At 46.7% G+C, this 16753-nt stretch overlaps 1 protein-coding gene across 1 annotated transcript; it reads right to left on the bottom strand.

The window, feature by feature from the left end:
- Positions 1-4049: 4049 nt before the first annotated feature.
- On the bottom strand, positions 4050-12897 carry SPOUT1 (SPOUT domain containing methyltransferase 1). Its single transcript, XM_043983002.1, has 12 exons — positions 12814-12897; positions 12431-12473; positions 10523-10645; positions 9675-9834; positions 9322-9411; positions 9032-9081; positions 8259-8389; positions 8035-8107; positions 7414-7512; positions 6151-6253; positions 4919-5066; positions 4050-4343 (listed from the first exon to the last, which is right to left on the bottom strand). Exons 1-12 carry the CDS (start codon positions 12847-12849, stop codon positions 4275-4277), a joined length of 1125 nt encoding a protein of 374 aa, XP_043838937.1. The 5' UTR covers positions 12850-12897; the 3' UTR covers positions 4050-4274.
- Positions 12898-16753: the final 3856 nt, after the last annotated feature.

Here is a 16753-nt window from a genome sequence, read left to right as displayed (position 1 = left end):
CTGGGCATTGTATTTGTAATTAAGGTAGCAAGAAATCTCATGAATGTTTTTGCTGCCATTTCGCAGAGCTAATTCATATTGAGAAAGTTTTCTCAAATGAACTACTCACCAGGTAACTCTGTCCAGCCTGATCAGTAAATCAATAAATACCAACCCAGCCCACCAGTGCTAAATTTTCAGTCTCTGTCTCTATCCAGCTTCATTCAACAGATGACCTGATAAAATGTTGAGAAGACATAGAGACATCTGAGGAAGACTTGAGAGAGAACTGTCTCTCAGATAAATTCCCTGAGAGGACCTGTTTAAAGCCAGAGCACTGACTGAGGTAATGATGGCTGCAGGGCATTGTGGTACATCAGCTCATTTGCATGTGCCTTCTGACTCATGAAGGACATAGCTGATAAATTACAAAATATTTGGGGACTATGGGAAGATTATACAAGACTCCTGGCCATACCTGACAAATATAGAATTTTTGAGTTTCTTAACTCAGAGATAGGCTGCTTCCAAGGAGACCCTAATTTGAAGTATTAGAAGCATAAGAACGAAGGAAGGAAAAGAAAGGTTAAGAGATGACCCTGATGAACACAGAGGCAGGAAAGGAGACTGACTGCACAAGATTAGCTGACAGGAGCTGATTAAAGCTGACAAGCAGAATCTGCACCTGTTTTATTGGCAGAAAAATAGTGCTTTGCTTCGGCCGGAGAAAGACAAGATTGTCTCGAGAGGTGGAAAACTTTTAGGTGTCTGCCTGGGTGGTGGTCCTAGTCCTCTGGTTTTGGGGGGAGGGACCCGAGGGAGAAAGACAAGTTTTGTGTATTATTATTATTATTATTATTTATTTTTTGGTGAGGCAATTGGGGCTATGACTTGCCCAGGGTCACACAGCTAGTGTGTCAAGTGACTGAGGTCAGATTTGAACTCATGTCCTCCTGAATCCAAGACTGGTGCTTTATCCACTGCACCACCTAACTGCCCCGTTTTGTGTATATTTTGCTGTGAGATGTGGCTTTTTGTTAAGAGCTGATTGGATAAAACAGGATCCCCTGCTATTTGAAGAGCTGGGTGGAGAAAGTTGTATGACCCTCTATCTACAAAGCTTAAGAAAGACTACTCTGGAACAGATCTATTAGAGCTCTGCAGTTTTCTGGCATTAGGGAATTGCATTGCACTGAAAAAATGTAACGCTTTCTTGGCACCCTGTCAAGTGAGGCCATATGTTTGGAGTTTGTCACAGTTTCAGTGGCTGGGGAGAGCAGATAAGCAGTTTTGATTAGCAGAGACCTGTGAGAACCAGACTGGGTGCAGATAGCAGGGAAGTACATCTCTAAAGAAACCTAGAACATCAATGCTTGCCTTCCAGCTATGCATTGTCCTAAGCATGTGTCTCCCTACTCTTTTGCCTTTCTGAAGAAGTTTTTTTTTATATGCCCACTCTCCCCAACTAGTGCTATGCATTGGTGGAAAAGTGTGGTCCTGATTTATGAGTGGGCTGCTACATTGCCATCATTTATGCTCCTGCTTTTATTGAGTAAACATCTTGCTTTCTGTTGAGAAAATGTTATGATTGTGCATGCTTTTATTTTCTAATGAATAAATTGCTTTTGCCTTGTCATTTAGTAAAAGTTTTACCTTTAAGAGTTAATGGGGGGGCAGCTAGATGGCACAGTGGTTAAAGCACTGGCCCTGGATTCAGGAGTACCTGAGTTCAAATCCGGCCTCAGACACCTGACACTAGCTGTGTGACCCTGGGCAAGTCACTTAACCCCCATTGCCCTGCAACAAAACAAAACAAAACAACCAAAAAAAGAGTTAATGGTATCATGGTGTTTGATACTGTATAAATTGTAAACTCATCAATGTGGGGCTCAGGAGCTACAGTGAAGAGTATCCCTTATCATTGAGAATCCAAGTAGCGGGGCAGCTAGGTGGTGCAATGGATAAAGCACCAGCCCTGGATTCAGGAGGACCTAAGTTCAAATCCAGCCTCAGACACCTGACACTTACTAGCTGTGTGACCCTGGGCAAGTCACTTAACCCTCATTGCCCTGCAAAAAATCAATCAATCAATCAAACAAGGGGCAGGGTGGAGCCAAGATTGTGGAGGAAAGACATTAAATGCACAGAGCTCCTGATACAATCACCCAAAAAATAGCAATAAAAGTACCCTTGGAGCAGAAAAACACACAAAAATACGGGCTGAGAGTTTTCTCCAGCTATAGATAAATTTCAGGGGGCCGTGCTGGGCCACGAGAATCCAAGTAGCCACTGCCTGTGGTTGTAGCTGCCTCCTGGTAACAACCTGTTGAAGTGAGTTCAGGTGGAGCAAATGGGTTTGTCCCAGGAAAAGAGAAAGCCCTAGAGAGAACTGAGGGGGTCAGTGTCATTCCTAGGTAACACCGTGGTGGTATTTTCCAGAATTTATTGGGACGCCCTTTGTCTTGGCAGGGACTCATTGAATTATCCATCCCAGACTTATTGGATACCCTGGTGCCACAGGAATCCCCTAGAGAAACATTCGAATATATTTAAGGGGCACTTTTTCAGTATTTTACCATATAACTGGGCCCTTGAAGGGATGCCTCTAGGATCATGACTGTAAGGCTGGAAGGGATCTTAGATGTGAGTTCAACCTCCTTGTTTTACACATAAGTAAACTGAAGCCCAGAGAGGTTAAGTTGCCCAGGGTCACACATTTAGTGTCCAAGGTGGGATCTGAATCCAGATTTCCCTGACCAAGTTTTGTGCCCTATCTACCATGTCGTGCTACCTCTCGTGGACACAGACAAGAGTTGCACAGGATAAGAAGGCATGGACTGACTGCCTATAACTTGCACCAGGGGAGAGTACCTTCATTGGGGAGATAACAAATCCACTGAAATATACCTTCCCAAAGTTAATCTTTTCCCCCTACTCTAGAACCATCTCTTCTTCCACTCCCACCTCCCATCCCTTGTTCCTTTTTTTCGGAGGCAATGAGGGTTAAGTGACTTGCCCAGGGTCACACAGCTAGTGTCAAGTGTCTGAGGCTGGTTTTGAAATCGGGTCCCCCTGAATCCAAGGCCAGTGCTTTATCCACTGTACCACCTAACTGCCCCTCCCTTGTTCCTTTAATTGTTCCTTCTCCATCATCTTCAATTTCCTTCCTAATTCTTTCCCCTTGGCATGAAAAAAAATTTGCCTTCTTATCCTTAAACAGCCAGAAAATTCCCTTCCCTTGAATGCCTGGATTCTTCTGGCTCCTGGCCCTTGCCCCTTTACCCTGCGTCTTTCCTGAAATATACTACCTACCTCAGTTTTCCCCCATATTTAATCCCCAGCAATCTGGCTTCTGTCCTCATCGTCTGCCTGAATCTGCCTCTCCAGAGCCACAGATGACTGACATGAAGAGCTCCTTCCCAAGACTCTTAAGGAAGAAAGCCTGCCCAGGCTTGGAGGAAATGTTACAATGGGAATAGGAAACAGCCTGAAGACAGACTAAGAGTAGTGACATGTACGGAAGCACAGAGGTCTCTCCTCGAAGCTTTAACAGAGTCCCTAGGAAGCTGGTCTGGGGAGCAGGGAGCTTGCCTAGGACAAGTTCGGTCCAGACATCCAAGTGAAGCTATGTGTAAGAGGCCTAGTGCTGCCGCCTCATGGTCACGTCTGGAAATGCGCCCACTTTCATGGAGGCAGGACAAGCTCACCTGTGCTTCCACCTTCTGGTCATAGAGGGCCTTGCATACCTTTCATCGCAGCCTCAGCCTAGTGGGGCTTCCATTTTTGCAGCTATTACTTTCCCACTGCATTTGAGCCTCATCTGTAGGCAGTGTAATGCGGTGGTGAGTGCATTGGACTCTGAAACCTGTTTCCTCCCTTATAAAGTGGGAATAATTACTGCCCTGCCTACCTCACAGGAGGCATGAAGACCACTTAAACGTCCTTGATGGTACAGTGCTCTGCACTTAATGGCTATTGAGGTGACTGCTATGAAGGTGCTTAAGAAACTGTAAAGAGCTGCTGTTATGCACAGCATGAAACTGGAATATAAAGGGCTTGTAAAAGCAAGCTATGAAAAGGAAGGGGAACTGCCCCACTTTATTTATCAGCTAATTGTTAGGACCTCCATCATCCCTCCTGCCTGTGGGCCGGGCAGGGTCCCCAAGAAGAACTGGTTCCAATCTGTCTTGCAACTGGCAGATCAGGTCCCGAGGCCTCCTGCCAGCAGATGTGCTGGCCAACAGCAGGTGAGTCAGTGCCACAGTCAGTCTTAAGAGCAGCATCTAGTGATGCCTTCAGTCAGGTCGAGCCCCAGCCACAGTGATCTGAGGTCGAAGAGTAGCCAAGGAGATGAGGATGGCTTCCTGGAATGGAAGAGAGTAGAAAGACCTAACTTGGCAGTACTGATTGGCAGAAGCCCCCATCCCACAATCCCCCCATAAAGTATATGCTCAGGAGATGCCAGTATCATCCTGACATGGAAGGAACCATCTTTCTGGAATGTGTTCAGTTTCTACCTAAGTAACCTCTTTAGTCACATTTCCAAATTTGTGAAATGACGGGGTAAGACTCATTTCCAAATGAACTCCTCATTCTAACATTTATTATTCTATGACTTCATCTTTCCATCTACAGCCAAGAGCACCAGCTTCAGATGGGCAAAGGACACCTGGGGAGGTGAGAGGCAATGATAAAAGGAGAAAGGAACCCTCCCCTGCCCCCTTCCTCCACAAGCTGCTGCTGCTAAGAAATCTTAGTCTAGAAGTGTACCAAGAGATACATACTGCCGGCCAATATGCTCAATGGGAAAGGAGGCAAGAGCAATTCTTCAGGGGAAAGGGTTTTCAGGACAGTTCAGGGTACAGCCCTGGCCTGTGGGAAAGGAAGCAGTGTCATAGGAAGGTGGAAGCCATGGGAGAAAGGGCACCAGAACTCTTACCTCAGTACGAATGGTGCGGCTGCCCTGTCCTGGACAGGTGTTGAGATAGAAGTCAAAGAGCACACTGGGATCAGTAACCTCTAGGTTGGGATCAGCCTCAACACCAGCCTCCAGTCCCTGTAGGCCCCCAAACACCACAATGGCATGGCTGGAAGGAAAGAGAAAAGAGATAAGCAGAGGGCAGGGGAGGGTGGAACCAGGTGCTCAAACTGGGTGTTCTCAAGACTTATTCAGGCCTCACAGCCCAGGTCACATCACCCTCCCTCAGGAAGCCTCTCTAACCATTGCTTCTTGGAATGTCTAAAGTACCACACAAATAACCACAACTCTCCACATGTGGCCTTTACAGTGGCAGAGAGAAGACTTCAGAGACCAGATCACTGTAGCCCTTGAGTATCTAAAGAACTGTTGTGGGGGGCGCAGTGGATAGAGCACCGACCCTGGAGTCAGGAGTACCTGAGTTCAAATCCAGCCTCAGACACTTAATACTTACTAGCTGTGTGACTCTGGGCAAGTCACAACCCCAATTGCCTCACTAAAAAAAAAAAAAAGCTGTTGGGGGGAAGGAGGATTGACTGCTCATCTTGGGAAGAGAGGACAGAAGAAGGAGCTCCTGATGGAAACTCTCGTGAGGCTGACATTGGCTCATAAGGAAAACCTTCTCAGAAAGAGGTGGCTGCATTGATCTGAGTTCTTAAGTCGTTTAAAGTTGTCTTTAAAAAACAAAAACAGAAGAGGTAAGTCGTGAGTTCTCCATCTCTGGCATTCTCCAGACAGCAGATGAACACCTGGCAGGGAGACTGCTGAGGGTTCCTCTTCAGGCATGTATCAGAGCAGCTGGCCCTGGGAGAACCTCCTACCTGGGAGGTTCTGTCAGCCAGCCCTCCCATCCCAAGTCACTTCATCTCCCCAGCTGGGTAAAAGTCTATCAGAGGCAGAGACTATGTTCTCTGGCTTATCTCAGCACCTGGCACACAGCAGGGAACTGGTAACTGACAAGTGATGTCAGGCCTCCTCCTGGGGTGGAGGCCCAGGGCTTTGGGGGTGATGGGGCAAGGGGTAAAATGGGCAGGGAGATAACCCATTCTTTCTGCATTTGGGCTGGGAAGGGACATGAGATGAGGGACACAGGGACCGGAGCACCAGAACATCAGCCAATTTTTTAGATCCTCAGTATCTTGCTTCCTCCGACCTCTCATTCCCCACCCACCCCCTTTCTGCCTATGGCTCACTTGAAGTTGGGAAGCTGGACTGAGGTCAGATCCTCCCCTCGCTCTGAGGTTCCAATGGTCAGGTCGTAGCCATCCTTAAAGGGACCCTCAGCAAACACCGCACCTGGAGAACAGAGTCCAGCTTAGCTAAGACTGGAGAGCCAGCTCAGATAACCTCTTCTCCCTCCCACTCTGAGGATGGCATCGAATTCTGAGACCCACCTTCCTGGATGGTGCCCAGCCTGGGTCAAGAAGAAAAAACTTATAACGACTGGGTGTTAGAGGTGGAAGGGCAGCTACGTGATGTGGATAGAACTCTGGGCCTGAAGTCAGGAAGATCTGAGTTCAAATCTGGCCTCAGACACATACTAGCTGTGTGACCCTGGGCAAGTCATTTAACCCTGTTTGCCTCAGTTTCCGCAACTGTAAAATAAGCCAGAGAAGAAAATGGCAAACCACTCCAGTATCTTTGCCAAGAAAACTCCAAATGGAGTCACAGAGTCCCACATGATCAAACAAGTCCAGGGGTTCTTAACTTAAGGTTTATAAACTTAAAAAAAACACATTTTAACTATTTCAATATAAGTAGTTTTCTTGATAACAAACATTATATATGCATTTGTGTGTATGTGTGTCTATATGTATGTATGTGTACACACCCTGGCTTTACCAGTATGCTAGAGGGGCGGGTGGCACAAGAAAGATTAAGAACCCCCAACCTGGTCAAATGAGGAAACCAATAGAGAGAGGTTAACTTGCCCAGGCCAAACAGTTTGTAAATAACCAAATTCATATTCAAACCCAGGTCTTTTGACTCCAATCCAGCATTCCTTCTGCTGTACAGAGGGCCTTAGAAAGCTTACACAGGGAACAGCTAAGTGGCACAGTGGATAAAGTACTGACACTGGATTCAGGAGGACCTAAAGTTCAAATCTGGCCTCAGACACTTGGCACTTACTAGCTGTGTGACCTTGGGTAAGTCACTTAACCCTCATTGCCCTGCCCCCCCCACTCAAGAGAATGAAGGCCAAGGCTATTGGAGAAAATAATAAATATGTTTAAAAAAAAAAAAAAGAAAGCTTCCACACGCACATATGCCCCCCCCCTCCAATTTTACAAATGGGAAAACAGAAACCCAAAGCTGGTAAGTAATTTGTCCTAAGTCACATAGAGATAAGGGGCACAGCCAGGATTGGACTTGGAAAATCTCCTGATTGTCAGGCCATTGTTCTTTTGGGCACATCAGTCAATGGCCTACTGTGGGTCAGAGGATCAAGTACTCACTGAGACAGGAGGCCAGGCGGACACTGTAGCCCCAGTAGAGACCAGCGTGGGTGCGGGGTTCCTGGCTTGATACTACTCGTCCCTTGAGGCTCTTGCTCTCTGGAAGGGAAGAAGGAAGAAGACTATGAAGAAGATTGGGGGACCTCTCCTCCCATAAACCCCAGGACCCTTCTGCAAGCCCAACCCTAAGAAGGACTTCCAACTAGAGGCAATTTATTCAATAAACATTTGCTGAGTGCTTCCTGTATGCAGAGGACTGTGCTAGCCTCTGAAGGAGATAGAAAAATACAGAAAATGCACGGTCCTGGCAGTCATGAGGCAAAATCCCACAATCAAATGCCCATTATGTACTAGTCACTGGTGATACAAAAATGAAAATGTCCTTTAAGGAGCTTATCATTTAATAGGGAGAACCTAGTCCATATGATATGTAGGTAAGGCGTGACAGAAGCAAAGGATATCCAGACAAATTGGACTGAGATAATCTGAGGGGGAAGGTTACACTTTCAGCTGGGAGTTAGTGTCATCCTAAGCAGGGACCTATCTAAGCCCCTGGGTCTGTTTTAAGCCTCATGAGAGGCGCTAGGTTGGAGGGCAGGGTGAGGTGGGGGAACAGGATACCTGAGATCTGCTGCTGGTCCAACCGCACAGTGACTCTCAAACCAGGTTCTAGGTTCTTGTCTATCTGTACCTCCTATAGAAGGAAGAGACTGTGTCTGAATATGAGCAAGTAATCTCCCCCATTCCCACCCTGAGTAAAGATCTGGGAAAATTAGATATGCAAAAGGCATCATGCTAAGCTGGTGAAAACCAGTCCTCCAGGCGTGGGGCCCCAGGCACAGTACCTTTTTCATGCCACAGTTAACGAAGGAACCCCGTCCAGGCCGGGTAGGCCTGTCTAACACAATGCCTTCCCGGTACTCCAAAACCTCCTCCTGTCTCACATGATGAGGACTGTCTAGGGGATTCAGCAGCCCTAAGGAAAGAGAAGGGAACTGAAGGTGGCCATAGGACACTAGGAGAAACTCCAGAGCGCCCTATGGGATGGAGGAAGGGGCCCAGGCTTGGTTAGTCAAGAGGCCTGCATTCTAGTCCTTTGCTTGGTTGCTTTTGAGCTATGTGACTGGGGAAAAGTCAGAGAACGCCTTAGCTGGAAATAACTTTGAACACCAAGTGGTCAAGTATGCACATTTTAACCAAGGAGGAAACTGAGGCCCACAATGGGGAAGTGAATGAAGGTGGCATTTGCTCTCTATGGCTTTGACTTACCAAGATCAAACACGTAAAGTGTAAAGTCCCAACCTTCCCTTAGGAAATCCACCTGACACCTATCACTTGGATTCTCACATTTCGTATATAGCTTTAAGGTTTGCAAAGCATGTTCCTCACAAGCCTGTGAAAATACTGCAAGTATTATCTTCACTTTACAAATGAGGGAACTAAGGTTCAGAGTGCTGAAGGTGATTTGTTCAGGGTCACACAATGAGCTTTCTCTTAAAAGGGGGTTGTGGGTGGAGCATGAGCTTGGTCTTTGGACTCCAAGAAAGTTTTTCTTTCAGACACAGCGACAGGGATTGGGGGGGGGGGTGATGACACAGAAGCACAACTGAGTTCTTACCTGCAAACTGCAGATCCTGGTGTTTGGGGAAGAAGGCTTTTCTCAGGTACCTAGGACACAGTTCTCAGTCAATTCCTAGAGGAGAATTTCCCCTCCAGTCCAGCCTCAAGCACCTTCCCTCTTCCTGGTCCTGCTCCCCAATCCTCCCCTCTGCCCTTTCATTCTGGGTTTGGGACCCAGGGGTCTTCCCAGCAAAAGAGGCAGGGTCCGGGGGATTCTCTGGGGCAGGCTTTCCCCCTTCTCCTCCTGCTTCCTTGTCCCCCTTCCCCCCAGCACAGGTTTCTTCTTACTGTGGGCATTCCAAGTACTGGAGAATTCGAGCCAGCTGCACAGAGGCCTGTCCTTTTTTGCCAATGCCAACAAATTCCCCCTCGACACTCCTGGAAGGGGATGAAGGGTTAGCTGACTCCGAAGCTCAGCTCCTCCAAATGCTTCTGGGCAGGAGGGAAGGAAGGAGGGATCCCTCACCTTCTCTGCCCAGGAAACAGGACTCTGTTCCTCTCTCATTTGGCTGGAATGTTCTTGGATTCTGGGTCCTGACCTCCATGGGGGGCCACCAGTATGTGCTGAGCAAGCAAAGGCCCTCTTCCCCCACCCTTCTCTCAACACTGCTCCCTCCCCCCTGGCCTGGAGGGTTCCTTACTTGGCATCTTCACCCTCTTCATCAAACACCACAATCTCGTCCACACAGAAGATGGCACAGGCCCGGGCAATCTGGCCAGCCAGATAGGTTCGAAGCTCCAGAGACTGGGCGTTGTTGAGGATGGAGCCAGGGAGGGCCACACTCAGGGTATAGGATCGCCCTGGAGGAGTCAAAGGTGAGGGGTGTGGGGGGGAAGAGTGACTTCCCATGATTTATACAGTGAATGTCCCTGAACTGGGCATAGAAACTACATCTCCTGAAACCTCACCCCAGGGCTCTTTCCCTAGCTCCCCGCTTCCCTCATGCTGTCTCCAGGACCACACACACACTGAGGCTGCCTTCTTCCCATTCCAGACCCTTCTCCAAATCTCTGAGGGTCTTGTTCACTGGAAAGGTGTGAATTATTGAAATGACCTCCAAGTATCTTCAGCAAAGGACAGTAACTCTAGAAACTCCAGTTCTAATCCTGGTTCTACTAACTTCTTGTGTGACCTCAGGGAACCACTTTCCCTCCCTTGGCCTTAGTTTCCTCTCCTGTATAATGCAGGGACCGGGCCTAGATTCTCAGGTCCCTTTCCCATCCTGAGAGGCTGTGCTTGTATGATGTTCTAATGGTGGGAAGTGACACAGGGTGACCAGTGAGTAAAAGAGTGGCCGTGGTGGTGGTGGATTGGTGATTGTTGGGGAAGATGTGACCACTGAACAACCTTGTCCACATCTCCAAAAGGAGATACCCACTGCCACAGGCCTAGTGCAGACAACAAAAAGTCAACAGAACTAAAGAGCAGGTCCCCGATGGATTTCCTGGGACACACTCCTTCCTGGGCAGAAGGACCTCTGGGAGATACCATTTGCTTGCTTGTGTGTTTCCTCAGCCTGCTCTTTCTGCTTCTCTGCCTCTTCCTGAGCCCGCTGCTTCTCCAACTTCTTTATCATCTTCAGCTCCCTCCATTTCTTCTTCTCTTCTTTTCCTGTAAAGAAGATGTTCAAATGGGGGATGGGGATGATCAGATGGATTTGGGGTGGGGACAGGGGTAGCACTGGCCTAAGGATAACATTTCTGAAAGCTGAGGGTCATGGGAAAATCCTGAGGGAGATGCAGAAAATTGAACAGCAAGTTCCAAACGATGTAAATTTTGTGGGATACAAACTCACATTTATATAGTGCTTTGTAGTTTGCTTTGAGATGGGAAGCTTAAGCATAATTCTCTCAATTTTACAGATGAGCAAACTGAGACTCTGAAAGACTCAGTGACTTGCCCAGTGACATGAGTAAAGACTCAAACTCAAATCTGGAGACTCCCCAGTCCAGTAGTTTTCCCACTGTCATGTTGCCTATCAAAGACTTAAAATCAGCTTAACAAAATGCTGGCAAAAATGTAAAAAATCAAGGATAAATAAAAACACTTATAAAATGATCACTGAAACATTTAGCACATTTTTCAAAACAATGGAGGAAGGGGCCCAGGCCTGGGAATCAGGGAGTCCTTGCTTGGTCACTTTTGAGCTATGTGCCTGGGGAAAAGTCAGAGACCACCTTAGCTGAATTTTCATAAATATTTAGCTACTTAATCTATCATGTAGAAAATGGGAGACAGAAAGTCATCGGGTATTCCATAAGGTTAAGTTAGCTTGGCCCCATTCCCACTCTTTCTCCCCTCCTGGGCTTTAAGAAGTATTGCTATAGGGATATTTAGGATAGCTACTGTCCTATAGCCACTAAAGCTGACCATCTTCCTAGGGTCATACTCCCATCCTCCAACCTCCACTCTGGACTCTGGCCCTGGGACCCTGAACCTCTGATTGATGAGAATTCATCATAAGAAGCCTAGACCCAGACCTACCATGTTCATCATGGTATCATCAAGCTATCTTTGAGGAAACCCTGTCCATCTTCCTACCCTAACACGTTCATCAGTACTCTCATCAACGATGCCAAGTACTCCTCCCTACTCAGCACTCCCCTATCAGTGTAGTCTTTCCCAATCAAACTGAAGCTTCTTGAGGACAGGGATAATCTTGCTTACTTGTATTTATTTGCCCAGTGCTTAGTAAACTGCCTGGCACACATTGAGCTTTTACTAAATGTTTTTCCATTCCATCTATTGCAGAAGAGGTGGGGAGTTATGGCTGCGATACACTGTCAGACTTGGTTAAGCTGGTTAGTTTTGCAGAACTGCTTTCTTTCTTTCTTTCTTTCTTTGTTACAAAGGCTCTTAGGAGAAGGAAAGGAAGGGAAGAGGGAAATATTTGGAACACAAGGTGATGCAAAACTAAAAGGTTGTAATAAAAATTTAAATAAAAAAATAAAGAGATGTCAAATGCCACCAAAATGTCTACTGCACATAAGCAGTTTGGTGCAATGGCAAGCCCACTCCAGTCTGTTGGGAAACTTCAGTGGGGTCATTTCCACTGTCAGAACCTCACTTCTCCTCTGTAAAATGAGGGTTAAGACTAAGATGTCTTTTTTTTTTTTTGGTAGGGCAGTGAGGGTTAAGTGACTTGCCCAGGGTCACACAGCTAGTAAACCTCAAATGTCTGAGGTCGCATTTGAACTCAGTTCTTCCTGAATCTAGGGCGGCGCTTTATTCACTGCGCCACCTAGCGCCCCCACGACTAAGATGTCTTTAAGGTTTCTTCCAGTTCTTAAGTTCTACAGCATGCCAAGAGAGATGAGTGATACTATGCCTAGAAATTAAAAAATAAAACCCTAAAAACCCATCCTCCTAAATGTCTCCTGCCCTCTAGATGCTTACTCTCTTTCTTCAATTTCCGCCACTCGATTTTTCGTACTTCTCCCTGGAAAGGAAGCAGGTCATAGACTGAAGCTTCACATCATTCATCCCTTCCCTCAAGCAGAAGCTGAGCCTGGATGCAGGCCGGACCAAGCCCGAACCCCGGCCACGAGATGAGCCCGGCCCCCGGCCCCGTCCCTCCGTCTCCCATTCGCCCCCTGCTCCAAGGCAGCTCCGCGCCGTCGCAGGAAGGCCACACGTGGGGTCCCGCGATCATCTACAGCCCCCAAGAGAGCAGACCCACTAGAGGACCCTCTATAGTGCGAGGCGTCTCCCACGGGCAGTCCGTCCCCGGGCCGTGCGGCCCCACGAAACCCAGGATCCCGCCAGTCTCACCAGCCCACCTGAACTCGGGGCCGCTTCCCCTCGAGCTCCGCCATCTTCCACGCAGAACCTCGCTAACCCCGCCCACCAGCCAACCAGCGGCGTATACTGGAAACCACACCCCTCTTCCATCAGCGGTCCAATCAGAGAGCTCGAGGTGCGCGGGGGCGGAAGAAGGGGAGGTGCCGGGTCGGAGGAGCACGTGGCACGGCTCACCTGTTGTGTTACAGCTGTCTGCAGCTGCCCAGCTGGAGGCCGGCACCCCGACCCCAAACGACCCCCAGTCTGCCTTGTGGAGTAACTGTCCTTTGTATTTATGTGCAAGGTCGGAATTAAACCCCAGCTTCCTGATTTTTCTCATTTCTTCCAATTTTCAGCTCAGTGGAAGTAGACCCCAATTGTCATCCCATTTCACAGGTGAGGCCACTGAGGCCCAGAGGAAGGAAGCAATTTGTCCAAGGTCACAGGGTGAAATAGTGGTTGAGCTTTGACTAGAAACCAGGTCTTCTGACTCCCAGAGTACTCTGGCTCGAGCAGGGCTGGGACGTTTTTCCACTGTGTAAAAGTATTCTTCTGCTGCTAGATTTCCTGCCAAACTACATTCTGGTGAGGCTATGCAGTGAGTTCATGATATCCTCCTACCCTGCAGAATGCAAGCTTGGAGATTTGGGATCAGACTTTAGCAAGTTTTGACAGATTCTGACAAAGCCCAGCGACTATTTTCCAGGCCAACCCAACTAAGTTTGGAGGTGCTCATCAATGACCTAGGGTCACCCTCCAGGTGCCAGTGTGCAGCTACATCAATTATGAAGACAGACTGCTAAAGTCTGAAGAAGATTGCATTCTTCATGAGCGGAGATGAAGTCATGAGTCCTTTGATCATATTCAGCAAAATAACACTTGTTTTACTGGTGGTCCCTCTTTTTAGATACAGCAACAGGGGCAGACTACTTACTAAGGCATAGAAGAAGGGGTTGAATGATCTTTTTCTTCACTGTTTTCTGGTCCAGCCTACACCTGAAATATTTGTGAATGTTTATATGAGACTTTCTCTTTGCAAGTCTTCCGCATGCATGATGAAGAGAGGGATAGTTTGAGAAAGGATGAGAAGGGGACCTGAGTTCAAATCTGTCCTTAGAATTTGACACTAGCTGTGTGACCTTGGGCAAGTCACTTAACCCTCATTGCCCCACCAAAAAAAAAAAAAGAAAGAAAGAAAGGATGAGAGGGGGTTAGAACATGAGCTTGGAGCTTAGGTGAGGCAAGCACAGGCCAAGGTCAGCTTATTAGGCTGGAGCTTTGGGAGAGAAGCATCTGAGGTTTAGGTCACATAGAGCTATATAATATAAATATAAAGAAATATATGGGGCAGCTGGGTGGTGCAGTGGATAGAGCACTGGCCCTGGATTCAGGAGGCCCTGAGTTCAAATCTGGTCTTAGACACTTGACACTTACTAGCTGTGTGACCCTGGGCAAGTCACTTAACCCCAATTGCCTCACCAAAAAAAAAAAAAAAGAAAGAAAGAAATATATGAATTATATAAATAACCCCTGTGAAATAGTATCAAACTAAAATACAAAGTGTGTGTGTGTGTGTGTGTGTGTGTGTGAACTATTGCTCAATCAATCAGTAAACATTTATTAAGTGCCTACTATGAGCTAGGCACTGTGATAAGCACTGGAGATACCAAAAAGAAGGGGGAAAATAATTCCTGTCCTCAAGGAGCTTATACTCTAATGACAGAGATAACATGCAAATAAATATATATAAAGCAAGCTATAGTCAGGATAAATAGGAAATAAGTAACAGAGGAAAGGCACTAGAATTAAGAGGGGTTAGGTTTGGCTCCCTGAAGAAGATGGGATTTTAGTTGAGACTTAAAGGAAGCCATGGAGGTCAATAGTCAGAATGGAGGAGGGAGATCATTCCAGGCTTGGGGGACAGCCAAGAGATGGAGTGTCTTGTCTTGTGGAACAACCCGAACACCAATGTCACTGGATGGAAGAGTATTTGTTGGGGAGTAAGGTGTAAGACTCAAAAGGGGTCCGGGGAAAGGCTTTGAACACCAGAGGAATTTGTATTTGTTCCTGGAGGCAATAAAAAGCCAACTGAGTTTATTAAGTGGGGGGTGTGTGTGTGACATGATTGGACCTTCACTCTAAGAAAATCACTTAGTGCCCCAATGGAGAAAGGATTGGAGTGGGGAAAGATTTAAGGAAGGCTGACCCACCTGCAGACTAGTTCAGTATTCCATGTGAAGTGATAAGGACCTGAACTAGAAGGGGTGGCAGTATCAGAGAAGAGAAGGGGGCATGTTTGTGAGAGATGTTACAAAGGTGAAATGGACAGACCTTTGCAATAGCTTAAATATGGGAGGGTGGGAAGAAGTGAGAGAGGAACTAGGGATGGCTAGATTGGGAGCCTGAGGGACTGGGAGGTTGGTGTTGCCCTCTACAGTAATAGGGAAGGTAATAGTGGGGAAAGAAGGGTTTAGAGGGAAAGATAATAAGTTTTGTTTTGGGCATAAGATATCTATTGGATATGCAATTCAAGATGTCCAAAAGGCAGTTGGAGATGTGAGATTGGAGATCAGCAGAGAGTTTTGGGCAGGGGAGGTCGATCTGAGAATCATCAGCATAGAAATGGTAATGAAATCGATGGGAGGTGGTGAGATCACCAAGGGATGTAATATAGAAGGAGAAGAGAGCCTGGGACAGAACCCTGAGGAACACCTGTAGTTAGAGGGCATGGTCTGGAGCAGAATCCAGCAAAGGAGGCAAAGAAATAAGAATCCCTGCAGGCCTCAAATTTGCTTGGAAAACCACATATTGGGGGCAGCTAGGTGGCACAGTGGATAGAGCACAGGCCCTGGAGTCAGGAGTACCTGAGTTCAAATCCGGCCTCAGACACTTACTAGCTGTGTGACCCTGGGCAAGTCACTTAACCCTCATTGCCCCCACACCAAAAAAAACAAAAACAAAAAGAACAAACAACCCTCCCCCCCACATATTAATATCGATGTCTTATTGTGTTTTTATTTGTTTTGTTAATATTTTCCAGTTATATTTTAATCTGGTTGGGGAAAGAGGGTGTATTTGGTAGTATTGTGGACCACATATGGTAGATGGGTGGTCTAGCCAATAGAGTATTGGACTTGGATCAGGAATACCGGAGTTCAAATCCGGCCTTGGATACTTACTAGCTGCATGACCCTGGGCAAGTCACTTAACCTCAGTTTCCTCATTTGTAAAATGGGTATGATAATATTACCTGCCTCCTACAGTGGTTTGAAGATCAAATGAAACAATTGTCAAGTACTTAGCACAGTGCTTGGTACATAGTAGGTAGTCTAGAAATATTAGCTCTATGTGTTAAATACCTCTGCACTAGGAGAACAGAATGAGAAAGACATCCATCCTTAGAGAGAGCCATCCTGTTATATTTTATTTCATTATTTTATGACAAGAGGGATTCTACTTGGGGGTGAAGGAGATGGGTAGTGACAGAGCTAGGAAGAGGGGCTGGACCTGTGATGTCGTTGTAAGAGGGAATTGTCAAGTGTGCCCCTTACAGTCTTATTTGTGTCTTGGAACAGTGAGAGATTAAGCAATTTACCCAGGTCACACAGCCAGTGTCAGAGGCAAGATTTGAACCTGGCTTTGAGACCTGCTTTCTTCAAATGCCTAGCCATAAAGGGGTGTGGGGAGGAAGAACTTGTCAATCAAAACAGTTTTTAAGAAAACAAAAAGTGTGGAAGGGGACATAGCAATTTTTTCCTATCTCTGTAAGCTTAATATAGATGTTGCTTTCAAAACAAAACAACTTACATAAGAGGTTCACAGTTTCTTAGACAAGACTCTTCTGTTCTTTGTATATTGAGATGTTTGTATTTGTTGATGATTAAGTTCACAATAGAAAACACATTTTTTAAAAATAGCCCCTTGCAGAGGGGCCATTTT

Source organism: Dromiciops gliroides, chromosome 2 (assembly GCF_019393635.1).
Source record: "Dromiciops gliroides isolate mDroGli1 chromosome 2, mDroGli1.pri, whole genome shotgun sequence".
Taxonomy (NCBI): Eukaryota; Metazoa; Chordata; class Mammalia; order Microbiotheria; family Microbiotheriidae; genus Dromiciops; species Dromiciops gliroides.
Note: the sequence above shows the minus strand (reverse complement) of the source record. Positions and strands in the feature narration are given on the sequence as shown.